Here is a 21,003-nt window from a genome sequence, read left to right on the forward strand (position 1 = left end):
TTTACTGTGTTTTACTCCATAAACCACTTCCTCTACTCTGTTTTACTCCCTAAACCACTTCCTTTACTGCGTTTTACTCCCTAAACCACTTCCTTTACTGTGTTTTACTCCATAAACCACTTCCTTTACTGTGTTTTACTCCCTAAACCACTTCCTTTACTGTGTTTTACTCCCTAAACCACTTCCTTTACTGTGTTTTACTCCCTAAACCACTTCCTTTACTGCGTTTTACTCCCTAAACCACTTCCTTTACTGTGTTTTACTCCCTAAACCACTTCCTTTACTGCGTTTTACTCCCTAAACCACTTCCTTTACTGTGTTTTACTCCCTAAACCACTTCCTTTACTGTGTTTTACTCCCTAAACCACTTCCTTTACTGTGTTTTACTCCCTAAACCACTTCCTTTACTGCGTTTTACTCCGTTTTACTCCCTAAACCACTTCCTTTACTGTGTTTTACTCCCTAAACCACTTCCTTTACTGTGTTTTACTCCTTAAACCACTTTACTGTGTTTTACTCCCTAAACCGCTTCCTTTACTGTGTTTTACTCCCTAAACCACTTCCTTTACTGTGTTTTACTCCCTAAACCACTTCCTTTACTGTGTTTTACTCCATAAACCACTTCCTTTACTGTGTTTTACTCCCTAAACCACTTCCTTTACTGTGTTTTACTCCCTAAACCACTTCCTTTACCGTGTTTTACTCCCTAAACCACTTCCTTTACTGCGTTTTACTCCCTAAACCACTTCCTTTACTGTGTTTTACTCCCTAAACCACTTCCTTTACTGTGTTTTACTCCCTAAACCACTTCCTTTACTGTGTTTTACTCCCTAAACCACTTCCTTTACTGTGTTTTACTCCTTAAACCACTTTACTGTGTTTTACTCCCTAAACCGCTTCCTTTACTGTGTTTTACTCCCTAAACCACTTCCTTTACTGTGTTTTACTCCATAAACCACTTCCTTTACTGTGTTTTACTCCCTAAACCACTTCCTTTACTGTGTTTTACTCCCTAAACCACTTCCTTTACCGTGTTTTACTCCCTAAACCACTTCCTTTACTGCGTTTTACTCCCTAAACCACTTCCTTTACTGTGTTTTACTCCCTAAACCACTTCCTTTACTGTGTTTTACTCCCTAAACCACTTCCTTTACTGTGTTTTACTCCCTAAACCACTTCCTTTACTGTGTTTTACTCCTTAAACCACTTTACTGTGTTTTACTCCCTAAACCGCTTCCTTTACTGTGTTTTACTCCCTAAACCACTTCCTTTACTGTGTTTTACTCCATAAACCACTTCCTTTACTGTGTTTTACTCCCTAAACCACTTCCTTTACTGTGTTTTACTCCCTAAACCACTTCCTTTACCGTGTTTTACTCCCTAAACCACTTCCTTTACTGCGTTTTACTCCCTAAACCACTTCCTTTACTGCGTTTTACTCCCTAAACCACTTCCTTTACTGTGTTTTACTCCCTAAACCACTTCCTTTACTGTGTTTTACTCCCTAAACATCTTTGTCTCTGGCCAGGCCGTCATCATAAATAAAAATGTTCTTAATGACCTGCTGGTTAAATAAAGGCCAATGACTGAATGAATATCAAATAAAGCGATAGAATTGTTGTTGTTTTTTCTCTTTACCGTATAATGTTCACAACGTGTAATGCAATTCATGTCATGGGTCGTGTATTTTGAAGGATCAAATACTCAACATCCCATATTATCCATTTTACATTGTGCAAGAAATGATGGGTAATTATGGGCAGAAATATGTGCTACTAGAAACTGAATTTGAATAATTTATATTTGAATTTGAATTGCCCAACTTGAATAATTGCATTAAAAAACTGAATCTGAATCACATAATTTGAATTTGTATTGTTTAATTTGAATCGTTGCATTGAAAAACTGAATCTACATTCAGTTCTCACAGTTCAAATTCAGTTCTTGCAATTCAATTTCACTTTACTACTGGAGTTACTGTGCCAAACATCTGGGTCTTCCGGAGGAAGAGCAATCGAGTGCAGATACAAAGAACTCCTTTTCACGTAGCCTACTATAATCTCTATTTTCTTTCAACGACATAAACGACCAATGGGAGCTAGATATTTGGAAACCTATTCTGTTTTCTCCATTCTGTGTAAAAAGTGTAGATTTATATCTTGCCGTTTTGTAGAAAAATTTCTGCTGAGGAGTGTGTGACCAACTATACCTTTAAGCAAAACATTAATTATTACTCTATTTACTGGATATGGGATTTGGTCAAGAAAGTCAGAGAAAACTCAGGGATGTTCCCCTTGCACTGAGGGTGCAAGGGGAACCCCCACGGGGGTTCCAGCACCGTTTCCCTCCCCGGGGGGTCCAGCACCGTTTCCCTCCCCGGGGGGTCCAGCACCGTTTCCCTCTCCCCGGGGGGTCCAGCACCGTTTCCCCCTCCCCGGGGGGTCCAGCACCGTTTCCCCCTCCCCGGGGGGTTCCAGCACCGTTTCCCCCTCCCCGGGGGGGTCCAGCACCGTTTCCCCCTCCCCGGGGGGTCCAGCACCGTTTCCCCCTCCCCGGGGGGGTTCAGCACCGCCAGAAGGGACCCCAGGCTGCGCGGCGAGCCCCGCCAGGCCCGGGCATCACAACCCACCTATCCCAGGCCGGCGAGGGAACGCGGGTGATGTGGGCCCCCCTCCCGACCCTGGTGTTGAGTGCATGTGATTAATGCCATAAAAACAGGGAGGGGGAGGTCAGGGTATCATGCTGACAATGATCCCCCCCCTCCAGAACTAAGTGTCCTTGTTAAATGTATTTATTAAATGTTGAATGTGCAGTGTCTACCGTGCTGTTAAAACCGTGGGGCAGGGAGTGCCGGGCCACGTGGGACAGTGTCCCCCACGCCCCGGACCCCCCGCCCTCAAACCTATGTGTGTGTGAGTCGTGTAGGGGGAGGGGGGGGGGGTTGAAGCCAGGAGGCAGGACCAGCAGAGCCGGCCCCGGTAGGTGCCCACGCTCCCCCGCCACAATAATTAGAAAATAAATTAAATGAACACAATACATAAAATAATTAGTTTTTATATATGACCTCATATTTACTGTGTAATTGTGGCTCCATCTAATTTCTGGTAAAGCACACTAAGCTATATTTCCTTAAGATGTAGCTGACGCATATTTCAATGAAACGTCACAGTCCGTGTTCTTATTTCAAAAGTTTGCTGAAAAATCTTTCTTTCAATTACAAAAAACAAAAACTGTGCGATGATACAACAAAATATGATCATGCAAGCAAGGTCAACACTAGTGTGCTCTCTCAGTTCCATAGCTTCACAAAACAAAATACACGTCATCACATGATTTATACATAATCAATGAGAAAGCTGCAGTCATTATTAATATTAAGCAAGCACCTTGTTGACTGATATTAAAAACGGCGTATTACTCAACATACAGTTAAATCAAATATTACAAAATCTAAATGATATAATCACTTTGTTCATATGTACAAATGGCTCTAATATACTGTAAAGCTGACTTATATCCCTTATATCTCAGTATTCTATTAAAGAGATGCATTGGTGTTTTAGGTTTGAGACACAGTTCTCCTTCACCAAGACAGATTCCAGCAGTACAACCACCCTGAAGCAGCACTGAACACCACCACCATATCCTGCTGAACAAGAACAAGTTGAGAACTGAACTGGCTGTAACCTAGAGCAGCGGTGAGTGCTGAGGCTCTGTAGCAGCTCTTCATGGGGAATAATCTTCAGGAAACTTCTCAGAGACTGTGGCTCTGTAGCAGCTCTTCATGGGGAATAATCTTCAGGAAACTTCTCAGAGACTGTGGCTCTGTAGCAGCTCTTCATGGGGAATAATCTTCAGGAAACTTCTCAGAGACTGTGGCTCTGTAGCAGCTCTTCATGGGGATTAATCTTCAGGAAACTTCTCAGAGACTGTGGCTCTGTAGTTGCTCTTCATGGGGAGCTTGTCAGTAAATGTATCTTTTTTTTTTGCTCTCAACCCCCCCAAATGTTGAATATCTGTAGATAATTGATTATTTTGTTCCATTTGCCTTTTGTTGTAAACTCTACAGAATTTTGTTCAATAAAGTTTGAAAACCTCCACGCGGGAGCTGTTGTTGCTCCATATATGAGCAATTGGAGGCGTTTCTGAATGCAAATGACCCTAACCGTGCACGAGCACGGCAGTTTAGAACAGGTTGGATTTATCATCACTGATGTGCGTACGACCAGTGTCTGCACGTTTGATAAATCCGGATTTTTTTGTACTTACACGCATTCTAAATTTCATTCCTACGACAGAATTTAGAACCTTTTCTACGCACTGTTGATAAATGAGGCCCCCGGAAACTTCTCAGAGACTGTGGCTCTGCTTATCTGAGAGGCTTCAGCTCGTCTTAATGCTTTGTTCCTGCTCTCTATGGAGAAGAAACTTGTCAAAAAAAAATTCACACAAAATGTATGTACAAGAAATAAAACACTGCATGTCATTATAATGTTGCTATTGTTGATTTCCTTTATTCAAATACAGATGTGATACTTTAGTACATTATTTGCCTGCTTTTTGGTATATGTCTATTTTGGAGTTTGGTATAAACCCCCCTGGAGAAAACTACACCAGCTGCCTCTGAAATAGATGAATATCTGAGAAGTTTGTAAAACGCTGGAACAAACTGAGCTGAAACTATGTACATCTTCATCATCATCATCACGGTCCAGTCAGAGTCTGTCCACACAAACTGGTGCTGCTTCAACTCTGAGGACGATCAGGACACGACTCATCCGTCCTGGTCAATCTCACTCTCTCCACCTGTAGAGGGAAGAAGAAAGAAGAGAGGAGATGAAGGAGTGTTTGCAGAGATCCCTCCATCAGCTGTAGAGGGAAGAAGAAAGAAGAGAGGAGATGGAGTGTTTGCAGAGATCCCTCCATCAGCTGTAGAGAGAAGAAGAAAGAAGAGAGCAGATAAAGGAGTGTTTTCAGAGATCCCTCCATCAGCTGTAGAGGGAAGAAGAAAGAAGAGAGGAGATAAAGGAGTTTTTGCAGAGATCCCTCCATCAGCTGTAGAGGGAAGAAGAAAGAAGAGAGCAGATAAAGGAGTGTTTGCAGAGATCCCTCTATCAGCTGTAGAGGGAAGAAGAAAGAAGAGAGCAGATAAAGGATTGTTTGCAGGGATCCCTCCATCAGCTGTAGAGGGAAGAAGAAAGAAGAGAGCAGATAAAGGAGTGTTTGCAGAGATCCCTCCATCAGCTGTAGAGGGATAAAGAAAGAAGAGAGCAGATAAAGGAGTGTTTGCAGAGATCCCTCCATCACCTGTAGAGGGAAGAAGAAAGAAGAGAGCAGATAAAGGAGTGTTTGCAGAGATCCCTCCATCAGCTGTAGAGGGAAGACGAAAGAAGAGAGCAGATAAAGGATTATTTGCAGGGATCCCTCCATCAGCTGTAGAGGGAAGAAGAAAGAAGAGAGCAGATAAAGGAGTGTTTGCAGAGATCCCTCCATCAGCTGTAGAGGGATAAAGAAAGAAGAGAGCAGATAAAGGAGTGTTTGCAGAGATCCCTCCATTAGCTGTAGAGGAAGAAGAAAGAAGAGAGCAGATAAAGGAGTGTTTGCAGAGATCCCTCCATCAGCTGTAGAGAGAAGAAGAAAGAAGAGAGCAGATAAAGGAGTGTTTGCAGAGATCCCTCCATTAGCTGTAGAGGAAGAAGAAAGAAGAGAGCAGATAAAGGAGTGTTTGCAGAGATCCCTCCATCAGCTGTAGAGGGAAGAAGAGAGAAGAGAGCAGATAAAGGAGTGTTTGCAAAGATCCCCCCATCAGCTGTAGAGGGAACACTGATCTTTGATTTGATACGAACTGGTTTTAGTAGAAAACTGCTGGAAGCAGCAGGACCAAGTCCAACCTCCACTGACCTGAGATCCTGCAGCTGGTAGTCTGGACTCTCCACCAGATCATAAAGCTGCTCCACATCTGCAGCCTCCAGCTTGTAGTTCCAGCTGAGGTCCAGCTCTCTCAGATGGGAGGGGTTGGACTTCAGAGCTGAGACCAGAGAAGAACAGCTGATCCCTGACAAACTGCAGAACTCCAACCTGAATAAAGAATAAAAGATAAATTATAATTCAGCAACATCTTCATCATTTTACATGCTCCATACAGATGATAATTAGAAAGGTGAGGGACTTTATGAAGGCTGATGTTCATATTGATGTCACTCAATAGTCTGCGTATATTTCTCTTCAGTATTATTGACTTGATGATCAGAAAGGAACTTGTGCAGAAAACTTTTGTCTGATTAATAAATTTGATTCATATAGAACAGAAAATGTACAAATCTGAACCTTTACAGGGAAGTTATAACCAAAAACAAACAAGGAAACAAATGGATGCTCCAGGAATGAATGTAGTTTTTAATGGCAGAAACAGTTTTGATAGTATTTGAATTCAAATATCCGTCTTTCTATGTAAATATTAAATGAAGGTAAAAGTTTATTGGAGCTGAGTTTTGATGTAAAAATTTGAACTTGTTTAAATGTTTTTTTCCCATAAATGATGAATAGATGAACAATATCCATCATTTCTATGTTTTTAAGGAGACATCTCTTCATCAATCTGTACATATTTGTCTGTTTAGGAGATTTTCTCTGAAAAAGTTGATTGAGTGACGACATAGTTTCAACACAATAGCTGTGTCCCAATTCAGGGGCTGCATCCTTCTGAGGACGCAGTGTTCGTAGGCCACGCCTTCGAAGACCGCGAAGGCCGTACCGAAGGCTGGACGGACGCTAGTGAAATGAGACGGTCTAGCCTGCGGGGGATTTCCTGGTTGTACCAGCTGTTCCCGCCCTTGTCCTACGTCACTAAACAAAGTAGAAAGAAAGAAAGATAGACAGACAGCAAGATAGACAGAAAGAAAGAAAGAAAGAAAGAAAGAAAGAAAGAAAGAAAGAAAGAAAGAAAGAAAGAAAGAAAGAAAGAAAGAAAGAAAGAAAGAAAGAAAGAAAGAAAGAAAGAAAGAAAGAAAGAAAGAAAGAAAGAAAGAAAGAAAGAAAGAAAGAAAGAAAGAAAGAAAGAAAGAAAGAAAGAACCAAAAAAATAAATAAAAATGGAGCCAGAAGTTTTGTTTTTGTTTTTTTTGTTTTTCATTTTGTTGGAGGAGGAAGAGAGGCGTGTCCGCCGGCGCCAGCGGAAATAATATATTTTTCTGAAAAAATTTGAATCTGAAAATATTTTTCTGGAAATAAATATTTTTCTGACTGTGCGCAATGAATCTTGGGATATGGTGGAGGATACAACCAATGGATCCTTCAAACAGCGGGAAAAGAAGGCTGCATTTGAAGGAGCCTTCGAAATGGGACAGCCTTCGGCGCGCCGCTGTGACGTAATCGGCCTTCAAATCCAGCCCTCGAAGGACGCAGCCCCTGAATTGGGACACCGCTAATGTTTCTGATGTTCTTGTTGGATGTTCTGTTGGTGATGAAGGAAACTCGTCTAGACAGCAGCTTTATTTCAGTTTTCTTACTTCAACACACATGTATTCATATTTAGTTTTACACACTGAAAACCATGAAAAGACCTTATTTGTTGCACCTTATGTCTTGATGTCACCTGGATGAAATGATCTGAACAGAAATATTAAGGAATAATACTAAAAAAGCAGAAAAATATGTTATTACATGTTTAGAGTTTCATATTTGGTAAACTTGTATTTGATGAAATTTAATGGTATTCAAAAGAAGACAACCTTGGTTTGACTGATTTCAGCCACAGTAAGAAGGTATTTAGTAAATGAGCTCTGTAACTGTAATGTAACTCTGTAATGTTTTATTCCAGGTTCAGACACATCTCTGGTTCTTCATTTGTTCCTGTCTGAAACATTCAAATGTTTAGTTTTATGTCATATATAAGATGGAACTTTCAGAATAAACAAACTGTTAGTGAACTAAAGCAGAGAAGAAGAACTCAGAGCAGTCAGATGGTCAGTGTGGATCAGCAGGAGATCAGCCTGATGTCTGCAGGTTAGTGTCAACACAACTTTCACATCAGATTCATCTGAACACACAACTAAAACATGTCTGACCTCAGAGTCTCCAGTCTGCAGTGTGGACTCTCCAGGAAACCACACAGATGTTTCACTCCTGAATCATGCAGGTCCTCGTTCCAGCTCAGGTCCAGATGTTTCAGATGGGAGGGGTTGGACTTCAGAGCTGAGACCAGAGAAGAACAGCTGATCTCTGACAGACTGCATTTCTCCAACCTGAATAAAGAATAAACGATGTGAGCTGAACCACCAGGATGCAGGTTCCAACAGTCCAACAGAACCAGTGAAAAAGATCATCAATATTCATGACATCATGCTGCTGCTCCAATAAAGACGTAGTGACTTCAGCTCTGCAGCTCTGCAGCTCCACCAGTGGATCCATCCATACAAACCCATGTTGTGCAGCCAAATGATTCAAGTTTCCACACAAACAAACATGTCAGGAGGAATTCTGGGACAAATGTTGACTTATTCATTTGTATGAGAAAGAGAAAAGAGAGAGAAAATGAAGCATTTGTTTGAATGTCAGAGACACAAAAACATAAAGAACTGATGTCTGATATTTCATGTAGTAAAACTAGTTTCAAGTGTTAAACAAGCAGATAAACAACTTGTTATTGTAACATGTTGTGTTTGAATATCTCAGTCAGTACAAACGTTAGAATCGTAGTGTTTGCACAGAAGCAGGGCTGGACACGTTACCATGGAGATTTCTGCTGTGCAGCTAACCTGGTCTGGACCAGAATAACAAGCAGGACTTCTTCATCCTGCTGCTCCGTCTGATCAGTCAGCTGTCACTCTGATCAATCATTCATTTCATCAATAATTATTCATCATTTCTGTGTGTTTGTTTCCTCATTTTCTTCATCATCATTTTACAGATAAATTACAATTCAGCATCATCTTCATCATTTTACATGCTCCATACAGATGAGAATTAGAAAGGTGATGGACTTTATGAAGGCTGATGTTCATATTGATGTCACACATGTGATCAATAGTCTACGTATATATTTCTCTTCAGTATTATTGACTTGATGATCAGAAAAGTCTGAGTTTGTGCTGATTTCAATAAAGTCAGTGATGAGGACGACAGTCTAGACCATGTAAAGTCCATTCATATCACGTGTTTCTGTCCCAATAACACGTCTGTTTGTAAATGATGTTTTGGACGATAAAGTTTTCATTCCTAGAAGGACTTTGTGAGCAGAGAAAGAGTTTCAGGACAGGAGGACGTCTGTGTTTATTCAGCATTCATGAAAGACATCTCTTCTCCACTGATGTATCTGGAACTTGTGCAGAAAACTTTTGTCTGATTAAGAAATTTGATTCATCAAGAACAGATGCATAATGGTACAAAAACGTACAAATCTGAGCCCTTACAGGGAAACTACAACCAAACACTCATCAAAATATGGAAACTAATTGATGCTACAGGGTTTAATGTAGTTTTTCTCGTCATAAACAGTTTTGATAGAATTTGAATTCAAATATCCGTCTTTCTATGTAAATATTAAATGAAGGTAAAAGTTTATTGGAGCTGAGTTTTGATGTAAGAATTTCAACTTGTTTAAATATTTTTTTCCCCCCATAAATGATGAATAAATGAACAATATCCATCATTTCCATGTTTTTAAGGAGACATCTCTTCATCAATCTGTACATATTTGTGTGTTTAAGAGATTTTCTCTGAAAAAGTTGATTGAGTGACGACATAGTTTAAACACAAAGTTTCTGATGTTCTTGTTGGATGTTTTGTTGCTGATGAAGGAAACTCATCGTCTAGACAGCAGCTTTATTTCAGCTTTCTTACTTCAACACACATGTATTTATATTTAGTTTAAACACTGAAACCAATGAAAAGACCTTATTTGTTACACCTTATGTCATGATGTCACATGGATGAAATGATCTTAACAGACATTTTAAGGAATAATATTAAAAACACGGAAAAATATGTTTTTCCAGGTTGAGAGTTTCATATTTGGTAAACTTTTATTTGTTGAAATGAATTGGTATTCAAAAGAAGCCAACGTTGGTTTGACTGATTTCAGCCACAGTAAGAAGTTATTTAGTAAATGAGCTCTGTAACTCAAATATTGGACGACTACACATTCAGTCTGTCCACTATTGTCTGTCAGACTCTCTAAGTTTATTAACATCCGGATGACATTTTTGAACGTATTAGCTGTTAAGTTAACTCATGTTTCTGAAGATGTTTTATTCCAGGTTCAGACACATCTCTGGTTCTTCATTTGTTCCTGTCTGACACATTCAAATGTTTAGTTTTATGTCATAAATCAGAAGGAACTTTCATAAGAAACAAAGTGTTAGTGGACTAAAGCAGAGAAGAAGAACTCAGAGCAGTCAGATGGTCAGTGTGGATCAGCAGGAGATCAGCCTGATGTCTGCAGGTTAGTGTCAACACAACTTTCACATCAGATTCATCTGAACACACAACTAAAACATGTCTTACTCCAGAGTCTCCAGTCTGCAGTCTGGACTCTCCAGAAATCCATACAGATGTTTCACTCCTGAATCCTGCAGGTTGTTGTTCCTGCTCAGGTCCAGATGTTTCAGATGGGAGGGGTTGGACTTCAGAGCTGAGACCAGAGAAGAACAGCTGATCTCTGACAGACTGCAGCGCTTCAACCTGAATGAAGAATAAAAGATGTGAGCTGAACCACAAGGATGCAGGTTCCAACAGTCCAACAGAACCAGTGAAAAAGATCTTCATCAATATTCATGACATCATGCTGCTGCTCCAATAAAGACGTAGTGACTGCAGCTCTGCAGCTCGCCAGTGGATCCATCCATACAAACTCATGTTGTGCAGCCAAATGATTCAAGTTTCTACACAAACAAACTGTCAGGAGGAATTCTGGGAAAAATGTTGACTTATTAATTTGTATGAAGAGAAAATGAAGCATTTGTTTGAATGTCAGAGACACAAAAACATGAAGAACTGATGTCTAATATTTCATGCAGTAAAACTAGTTTCAAGTGTTAAACAAGCAGATAAACAACTTGTTATTGTAACATGTTGTGTTTGAATATCTCAGTCAGTACAAACGGTAGAATCGTAGTGTTTGCACAGAAGCAGGTCTGGACTCGTTACCATGGAGATCTCTGGTGTGCAGCTAACCTGGTCTAGACCAGAATAACAAGCAGGACTTCTTCATCCTGCTGCTCCATCTGATCAGTCAGCTGTCACTCTGATCAATCATTCATTTCATCAATACTTATTCATCATTTCTGTGTGCTTGTTTCCTCACTTTCTTCATCATCATTTTACAGATAAATTACAATTCAGCATCATCTTCATCATTTTACATGCTCCATACAGATGAGAATTAGAAAGGTGATGGACTTTATGAAGGCTGATGTTCATATTGATGTCACAAATGTGATCAATAATATGCATATATTTCTCTTCAGTATTATTGACTTGATGATCAGAAAAGTCTGAGTTTGTGCTGATTTCAATAAAGTCAGTGATGAGGACGACAGTCTAGACCATGTAAAGTCCATTCATGTCACGTGTTTCTGTCCCAATAACACGTCTGTTTGTAAATGATGTTTTGGACGATAAAGTTTTCATTCCTAGAAGGACTTTGTGAGCAGAGAAAGAGTTTCAGGACAGGAGGACGTCTGTGTTTATTCAGCATTCATGAAAGACATCTCTTCTCCAGTGATGTATCTGGAACTTGTGCAGAAAACTTTTGTCTGATTAAGAAATGTGATTCATCAAGAACAGATGCATGATGGTACAAAAACGTACAAATCTGAGCCATTACAGGGAAACTACAACCAAATACTCATCAAAATATGGAAACTAATTGATGGTCCAGGGTTTAAGGTAGTTTTTTACGTCAGAAACAGTTTTGATAGAATTTGAATTCAAATATCCGTTTTTCTATGTAAATATTAAATGAAGGTAAAAGTTTATTGGAGCTGAGTTTTGATGTAAAAATTTCAACTTGTTTAAATGTTTCCCCCCCCCCCATAAATGATGAATAAATGAACAATATCCATCATTTCCATGTTTTTAAGGAGACATCTCTTCATCAATCTGTACATATTTGTGTGTTTAAGAGATTTTCTCTGAAAAAGTTGATTGAGAGACGACATAGTTTCAACACAAAGTTTCTGATGTTCTTGTTGGATGTTTTGTTGCTGATGAAGGAAACTCATCGTCTAGACAGCAGCTTTATTTCAGTTTACTAACTTCAACACACATGCATTAATATTTAGTTTAAACACTGAAAACCATGAAAAGACCTTATTTGTTGCACCTTATGTCTTGATGTCACCTGGATGAAATGATCTGAACAGAAATATTAAGGAATAATTATAAAAACACAGAAAAATATGTTTTTCCATGTTTAGAGTTTTACATTTGGTAAACTTGTATTTGTTGAAATTTAATGGTATTCAAAAGAAGCCAACGTTGGTTTGACTGATTTCAGCCACAGTAAGAAGTTATTTAGTAAATGAGCTCTGTAACTCATATATTGGACGACTACACATTCAGTCTGTCCACTATTGTCTGTCAGACTCTCTAAGTTTATTAACATCCGGATGACATTTTTGAACGTATTAGCTGTTAAGTTAACTCATGTTTCTGAAGATGTTTTATTCCAGGTTCAGACACATCTCTGGTTCTTCATTTGTTCCTGTCTGACACATTCAAATGTTTAGTTTTATGTCATAAATCAGAAGAGGAACTTTCAGAAGAAACAAAGTGTTAGTGAACTAAAGCAGAGAAGAAGAACTCAGAGCAGTCAGATGGTCAGTGTGGATCAGCAGGAGATCAGCCTGATGTCTGCAGGTTAGTGTCAACACAACTTTCACATCAGATTCATCTGAACACACAACTAAAACATGTCTGACCTCAGAGTCTCCAGTCGGCAGTCTGGACTCTCCAGAAATCCACACAGATGTTCCACTCCTGAATCCTGCAGGTTCTGGTTCCAGCTCAGGTCCAGATGTTTCAGATGGGAGGGGTTGGACTTCAGAGCTGAGACCAGAGAAGAACAGCTGATATCTGACAACCTGCAGCTCTCCAACCTGAATAAAGAATAAAATATGTGAGCTGAACCACCAGGATGCAGGTTCCAACAGTCCAACAGAACCAGTGAAAAAGATCTTCATCAATATTCATGACATCATGCTGCTGCTCCAATAAAGACGTAGTGACTTCAGCTCTGCAGCTCTGCAGCTCCACCAGTGGATCCATCCATACAAACTCATGTTGTGCAGCCAAATGATTCAAGTTTCTACACAAACAAACTGTCAGGAGGAATTCTGGGACAAATGTTGACTTATTCATTTGTATGAAGAGAAAATGAATCATTTGTTTGAATGTCAGACACAAAAACATGATGAACTGGTGTCTAATATTTCATGCAGTAAAACTAGTTTCAAGTGTTAAACAAGCAGATAAACAACTTGTTATTGTAACATGTTGTGTTTGAATATCTCAGTCAGTACAAACGTTAGAATTGTAGTGTTTGCACAGAAGCAGTGGTGGACAGTAACGGAGTAAATTTACTTGAGTACTGTACTTAAGTACATATCCAAAGGATTTGTACTTTACTTGAGTATTAGATTACTTTGGTACTTATTACTCTTACTTGAATACATTTCCAAGACAAATATTTTTACTTTTACTCGAGTAAATTTCTAGGAAGGCTGAAAAGTACTTTCAGGTCTGCTCTTTTTTCTTCTTCCCTAAAATCCTATTGGACACAAGCTGGTTTTGTCAAAGGAGGAGACCTATCACAGTGCACGCTCTCCACTGGGATGTACGTAAAACGGAAATACGTCAAGCCTCCTCAAAACGATACCGCCAAAGTAGCCTGCGTTTGTCAAGACAGAGCCGCAACAATGGCTACGCCTGCGTCAGGAGAAGAGACAATCCGCTGAGTCGTCTGAGTCTGATAATGAGCCGGACTCGGAGCAGGGACTTTCACAAAATCCTTGGCCGGATCTTAACTCAATGTTTGAGTTCGACCGAGTAAAAAACGAGGGCACAGACAAACCACAGACATTTACAACTTAAACTTTACAACTTAAATTAATTTAGAAAAAAAATAGTAATTTACTGATGTGGAAAATAAGAAATTTACTCTTACTCTTACTCTTACTTTTACTTAAAGTAAATTTAAAAGCATTTACTTTTGGATACTTAAGTACCTTTAAAAGCAAGTACTTTTCTACTCTTACTCGAGTAATATTTTGACTGAGCTACTTTTACTTGTAACAGAGTAAATTTTGACCAGTAGTATTTGTACTCTTACTCAAGTACTGGGGTCGAGTACTCTGTCCACCTCTGCACAGAAGCAGGGCTGGACTCGTTACCATGGAGATTTCTGGTGTGCAGCTAACCTGGTCTGGACCAGAATAACAAGCAGAACTTCTTCCTCCTGCTGCTCCATCTGATCAGTCAGCTGTCACTCTGATCAATCAATCATTTCATCAATACTTATTCATCATTTATGTCCGTTTGTTTCATCATTTTCTTCATCATCATTTTACAGATAAATTACAATTCAGCATCATCTTCATCATTTGACATGCTCCATACAGATGAGAATTAGAAAGGTGATGGACTTTATGAAGGCTGATGTTCATATTGATGTCACACATGTGATCAATAGTCTGCATATATTTCTCTTCAGTATTATTGACTGGATGATCAGAAAAGTCTGAGTTTGTGCTGATTTCAATAAAGTCAGTGATGAGGACGACAGTCTAGACCAGGGCTTCTTAACCTTTCTGACCTTGGGGCCCAATTTTTTCAGTACAGAGTGGCCCGGGGCCCATTAAATACTAACACCGTATAGCAGGGGTATTCAACTAAAACTTTAAGAGGTCAATTTAGAGAAAATTTACTCAAGCGAAGGTCCAGAACATCATATATATATATATATTAGGGGTGTAACGATACACTAATCTCACGATACGGTACGATACACGATATTGAGGTCACGATAACGATACGATATTATAGCAGTATTTTTTTAAGAACCTTGATAGAGGAATATATGACTGGAAAAAATTGTCTTTTATTTGAAAGACACAAAATACAAAACAATTCTGTGCGTTTGCCCTATTGTTACAGTTTGTAATGCTTTATAACTGTTTAAGTTTTAAAGAGAAAGCCAGGCCAACCATTTTCCACAAACTGAACTAAAAGTAAATGTCAGGTTTGCATTATGATCTTCAGTTTCATACAAGTACAAATATTTAGCCACAAACTGAATAGTTTCTCTCATGTATGATTTGACTTTTTCCTTTTCCAGAAATTTAACAACTAAAATTAAAAAAAAGTAAATAAATACATAGTCAACGCAATAGATTAATATTAATAACCCGATATCACGATACACTTTGTCACCTCCACGACACGTATTGTGACGTTTTTGTATCGCAAAATTTTGTGGCACGATATATTGTTACACCCCTAATATATATATATATATATATATATATATATATATATATATATATATATATATATATATGTGTGTGTGTGTATATATTCAAGTAGCCTCATAGTTGTATCAACATCTGCATCTGACTGTTATATTAAAAAAGTACATATTTGCCAATTAACATGTTTAACTTGAATTACACATATTTTTTTCTCTTAAAAGTAAAATAGATTTTATTTTATTTTTCAAATGCTATCTTATTTTATTTCTCTACCAGCAGTTTGAATTTCCCCTTTTCTTTGTTAATTGTCTCAACACATTTTTATAATAAATGAATATAAACACATCTTAACAATTTAACAGTTTTGCAGTTTTTCTTTCTTCCCCTTAATCTTATGCCCTCACTTTCTATCGTTCAGTGAGAGAACTGGGGCCTCATTTAAAATGGACTGCGTAGGATTCATACTAAAAGTGCACGTACGCTCAAAAGCCGAAAATGCCGGGCGCAAAAAAAAATCTGGATCAATAAAACCATGTGCACGCAGATTTGCACGCAACGTTCCTTTATGAATCACAGTCCAGCTGGAAGGCTGCGTAGCTGAATCCCCGCCCTGTACACGCCCATAAATGCATATGGATGAGCCTACTGAGCATGCGCAGTGGTTTCCTGCAGCCTGTTTGTGCGTCAGAATGAATTAGAAGCTAGAAGTAGCAGCCACCGTGACACTGACTTTCACGGAGACCTAGATGTTGTAGATGATGTGGAGGACAGGAAAACCACATTATTTGGTGGTCACAGTAAAAGTTAGAATAAGTATATAAATAGTATACAATAAAATAAAGCGAGTGAGTGGCAGCACGCCGTTGCTGCGCTAAACGCCGTGAGTTCCCCGGCGCAACAGGGGGGACACACGTCCCCCCGTCTTTTCAAAACCATGTTTTTTTTCCCCTTACTTTTTACAGTTTAAAAACTAACGGTAGGCTCAGCCTTAAATTGCAAATTATCAAGACACTGTATGAAAGCGATACGAGAACGGCCCCGCAGCCCCGCTCCCCCTCCTCCCCCCCCTCCCCCCTCCCCTCAGAGCTGCTCAGGGCGGGTTTATGGTTCTGCGTCACCAACGCAGAGCCTACGGCGTAGCTGCGCGTCGCCGCGTACCCTACGCCCTGGGTCTGCGTCGTTTTAACGCGGGACCCTAATTTAGGCACCATATACAAGCAGCACCTAAAGGTTTCACGCGCGCGCAAAACTCATATATATGAAAAAAAATCTGAGTCCCTTTAGGGAAGAAATGAGGGGCTCCGTGGGGCTCCCTAAACGCAGCCCCTCATTTGTTCTGTCCTAAAGCGGTGCAGAGGAGGCTGCAGCTCCAGCAGCTCCAGAGTCCTGACTGACAGCTTCACACACAGAGGGACACGATCAGCGCTATTTTATTATAAGTCTGACATATGTTGTGATATGTGATGACATTATTAAGAGTATGACATGAATCTGGCTTCATTTCACCACCTCACAGCCTGCGTCGCCAGTTCCCCGTGTCTTAAGTAAATTCTTACGGGAGGGTCCGAGTTGCCGTAAAGATAAGCAGATTTTTCGGTTAGTTTTTTCTTTTTAGATCCGAGGATTTGCGTAGAAGGTGGCTTCCGCAACTTTCAGGCGCTTTTTCTGCGCAAGCAAGCTTTATAGATGAGGCCCCTGAGCTCTAATTTCTCCTGCCAGGACTTTAAATCTGGGCTGGATGGTGTCAGGTTCTCATATGCATGTAAAGGTGCTCATTGGTGAACCTGGAACGATATTTAGTTTTAATTATGTTCACTGTGGAGAAAGCTGCTTCACAGCTGTATGTGGACCCAAACATGTTTAAGATGGTCAGCTTATTTTCTGTGACTTCAGTTCAGACTTGAGTGGATATGTTTGATGAAAAACTTTGTGTTTTGTTTCAGTGGTGTTTCACTTTCGCACTTTGAACGCCTCGGTCTCTGAACGTATGAGACACTGGTTTTGTCCCAGTGGGAAGACTGAACAGGATGAATCTGTCCATTCCGGGTTGAACCTCCCTTTCCACCTGTTACGCTTCTCATCTCTGTATATAGAGCCAAGCTAATTACCGTATTTTGACGACCATACGGCGCCGTGTGGAAAGGCGCACCCTCAGTTTTGTGTGTCATTTCTGTATTTAAAACACACACACGGCGCGCCGTGTGGAAAGGCCCCGTCAACACACACGGAGCGCCGCCTTACAACAACACACACACACGCATACAAGTGTGCATATTTAAAAATAGAGCGGGAACAAAACTTAGTTTGATTGTACTTTATTTAAGTTATTACATTAATCAGTTGACAGGACTCAGCGTGTTGGGTTTCATCCGAGCGAGCCTGATCAATGAGACCTGCTCAGCGCTGCGACGGGCACGAGCCCGCAGCTCTGGCCGCGCTGCAGCAGAGTCAATTTCCGATGCTTTTGGGAAAGCCCGAACAGTCCAGTCCAGCAGACACGTCAGCCCTGCATCTACATGTACAATCCTTCAGCAGTAAACGACGAAGCCCGCTGCCCGAGCAACAGCCGACCTCCCCGGCCGCGGGGATGAGCCGGGATAAATGATCACGCTCGCTCGCTCTGGGCGCAGACCCAAGTAATCGATCCCTGATCCTGTAGGATCTAAACGTACTCTGTGCAAAATGAAGGATTTACTCTGTAAATACACACCATTTCTCTTACTATTACACGTACAGCTAGCTGAGGGTCTTCTCCTCATTTGGTCGGGAGTTGTTATGCAGTCCTGCGGCCCTCGCGGCCCACACGTACAAAATGGATTTGTTTTTGCGGCCCACTAGGTGGCGCTCGCGGCCCAAGTGTGGGCCGCGGCCCTATGGTTAAGAATCACTGGTCTAGACCATGTAAAGTTCATTCATGTCACGTGTTTCTGTCCCAATAACACGTCTGTTTGTAAATTATGTTTTGGACGATAAAGTTTTCATTCCTAGAAGGACTTTGTGAGCAGAGAAAGAGTTTCAGGACAGGAGGACGTCTGCGTTTATTCAGCATTCATGAAAGACATCTCTTCTCCAGTGATGTATCTGGAACTTGTGCAGAAAACTTTTTTCTGATTAAGAAATGTGATTCATCAAGAACAGATGCATGATGGTACAAAAACGTACAAATCTAAACCATTACAGGGAAACTAGAACTAAATACTCATCAAAATATGGAAACTAATGGATGCTCCAGGGTTTAGTGTAGTTTTTCTCGTCATAAACAGTTTTGATAGAATTTGAATTCAAATATCGGTTTTTCTATGTAAATATTAAATGAAGGTAAAAGTTTATTGGAGCTGAGTTTTGATGTAAAAATTTCAACTTGTTTAAATGTTTTTTTCCCCCCATAAATGATGAATAAATGAACAATATCCATCATTTCTACGTTTTTAAGGAGACATCTCTTCATCAATCTGTACATATTTGTCTGTTTAGGAGATTTTCTCTGAAAAAGTTGATTGAGTGACGACATAGTTTCAACACAAAGTTTCTGATGTTCTTGTTGGATGTTTTGTTGCTGATGAAGGAAACTCATCGTCTAGACAGCAGCTTTATTTCAGCTTTCTTACTTCAACACACATGTATTTATATTTAGTTTAAACACTGAAAACCATGAAAAGACCTTATTTGTTACACCTTATGTCTTGATGTCACCTGGATGAAATGATCTGAACAGAAATATTAAGGAATAATATTAAAAACACGGAAAAATATGTTTTACATGTTGAGAGTTTCATATTTGGTAAACTTTTATTTGATGAAATTTAATGGTATTCAAAGGAAGCCAACGTTGGTTTGACTGATTTCTGCCACAGTAAGAAGTTATTTAGTAAATGAGCTCTGTAACTCATATATTGGACGACTACACATTCAGTCTGTCCACTATTGTCTGTCAGACTCTCTAAGTTTATTAACATCCGGATGACATTTTTGAACGTATTAGCTGTTAAGTTAACTCATGTTTCTGAAGATGTTTTATTCCAGGTTCAGACACATCTCTGGTTCTTCATTTGTTCCTGTCTGAAACATTCAAATGTTTAGTTTTATGTCATAAATCAGAAGGAACTTTCATAAGAAACAAAGTGTTAGTGGACTAAAGCAGAGAAGAAGAACCAGAGCAGTCAGATGGTCAGTGTGGATCAGCAGGAGATCAGCCTGATGTCTGCAGGTTAGTGTCAACACAACTTTCACATCAGATTCATCTGAACACACAACTAAAACATGTCTGACCTCAGAGTCTCCAGTCTGCAGTCTGGACTCTCCAGAAATCCACACAGATGTTTCACTCCTGAATCCTGCAGGTTGTTCACACTCAGGTCCAGATGTTTCAGATGGGAGGGGTTGGACTTCAGAGCTGAGACCAGAGAACAACAGCTGATCTCTGACATCCTGCAGTTCTCCAACCTGAATAAAGAATAAAATATGTGAGCTGAAGCACCAGGATGCAGGTTCCAACAGTCCAACAGAACCAGTGAAAAAGATCATCAATATTCATGACATCATGCTGCTGCTCCAATAAAGACGTAGTGACTTCATCTCTGCAGCTCTGCAGCTCCACCAGTGGATCCATCCATACAAACTCATGTTGTGCAGCCAAAATATTCACGTTTCTACACAAACTGTCAGGAGGAATTCTGGGACAAATGTTGACTTATTCATTTGTATGAAGAGAAAATGAAGCATTTGTTTGAATGTCAGACACAAAAACATGATGAACTGATGTCTAATATTTCATGCAGTAAAACTAGTTTCAAGTGTTAAACAAGCAGATAAACAACTTGTTATTGTAACATGTTGTGTTTTAATATCTCAGTCAGTACAAACGGTAGAATCTTAGTGTTTGCACAGAAGCAGGTCTGGACTCGTTACCATGGAGATTTCTGGTGTGCAGCTAACCTGGGGTCCGTTTCACAAAGCAGGTTTAGTGAAAACTCTGAGTCTGTTAACCCTGAAATGAGGGAAACTCTGAGTTTTCCGTTTCACAAAGGGAGGTAATTCAAACCAGAGAAAGAGGAGTAACTCTAGCCTGTTTCACAAAGAGAGGTAACTTAAGCTCTGGGTCAGTTACCGTAGTAACAGACGCTCTGAATCTAACCTGGTCGGGACCAGGTTTATTTCAGCGAACCTGGAGTTTCTCTCTGTCTCCTCCCTCAGTGGCGTCAATTCAGCCAATGGGTCTTAAACGCAATACACATCCGTTTTCTGCACCACGGACAGCAAGCGGCAGAGTTAGAGAGCAGAAAAGGCTTATCTAACAAACGCAATTTAACTCATTCACTTTATTCACTATGTCAGTGCAACAATATCACAGGGACATCCCAGTTTAACTTCAAACAGTTAAAGTCCAAATGCAAAAAGGAGAGGGAGAGTAAAAAAAGTCAAATATTTCCCTTAAACAGATGTATAAGAGGATTTATATCTTACTTTGAGATGAACTTGCATAATTAATCCATCAGTGGCTAACAGCCTCGTTAATATCTTCTGGACCCATCACTTG

The 21,003-nt window shown here is 39.9% G+C and overlaps 1 protein-coding gene across 1 annotated transcript in view; it reads right to left on the bottom strand.

Moving 5' to 3' along the window:
- Positions 1–4,507: 4,507 nt before the first annotated feature.
- The window catches only part of LOC133419726 (uncharacterized), a 67,317-nt gene continuing 50,821 nt past the window's right edge, over positions 4,508–21,003 (bottom strand). The window contains exons 14-18 of the mRNA XM_061709129.1: positions 12,921–13,097; positions 10,504–10,680; positions 8,067–8,243; positions 5,902–6,078; positions 4,508–4,806 (exon numbers count right to left, since the gene is read on the bottom strand). Coding sequence (XP_061565113.1) covers positions 4,794–4,806; positions 5,902–6,078; positions 8,067–8,243; positions 10,504–10,680; positions 12,921–13,097 — 721 coding nt within the window. The 3' untranslated portion in view covers positions 4,508–4,793. The remainder of the gene's footprint in view (positions 4,807–5,901; positions 6,079–8,066; positions 8,244–10,503; positions 10,681–12,920; positions 13,098–21,003) is intronic.

This window comes from Cololabis saira, chromosome 19, assembly GCF_033807715.1.
Source record: "Cololabis saira isolate AMF1-May2022 chromosome 19, fColSai1.1, whole genome shotgun sequence".
In the NCBI taxonomy this organism is placed as follows: Eukaryota; Metazoa; Chordata; class Actinopteri; order Beloniformes; family Belonidae; genus Cololabis; species Cololabis saira.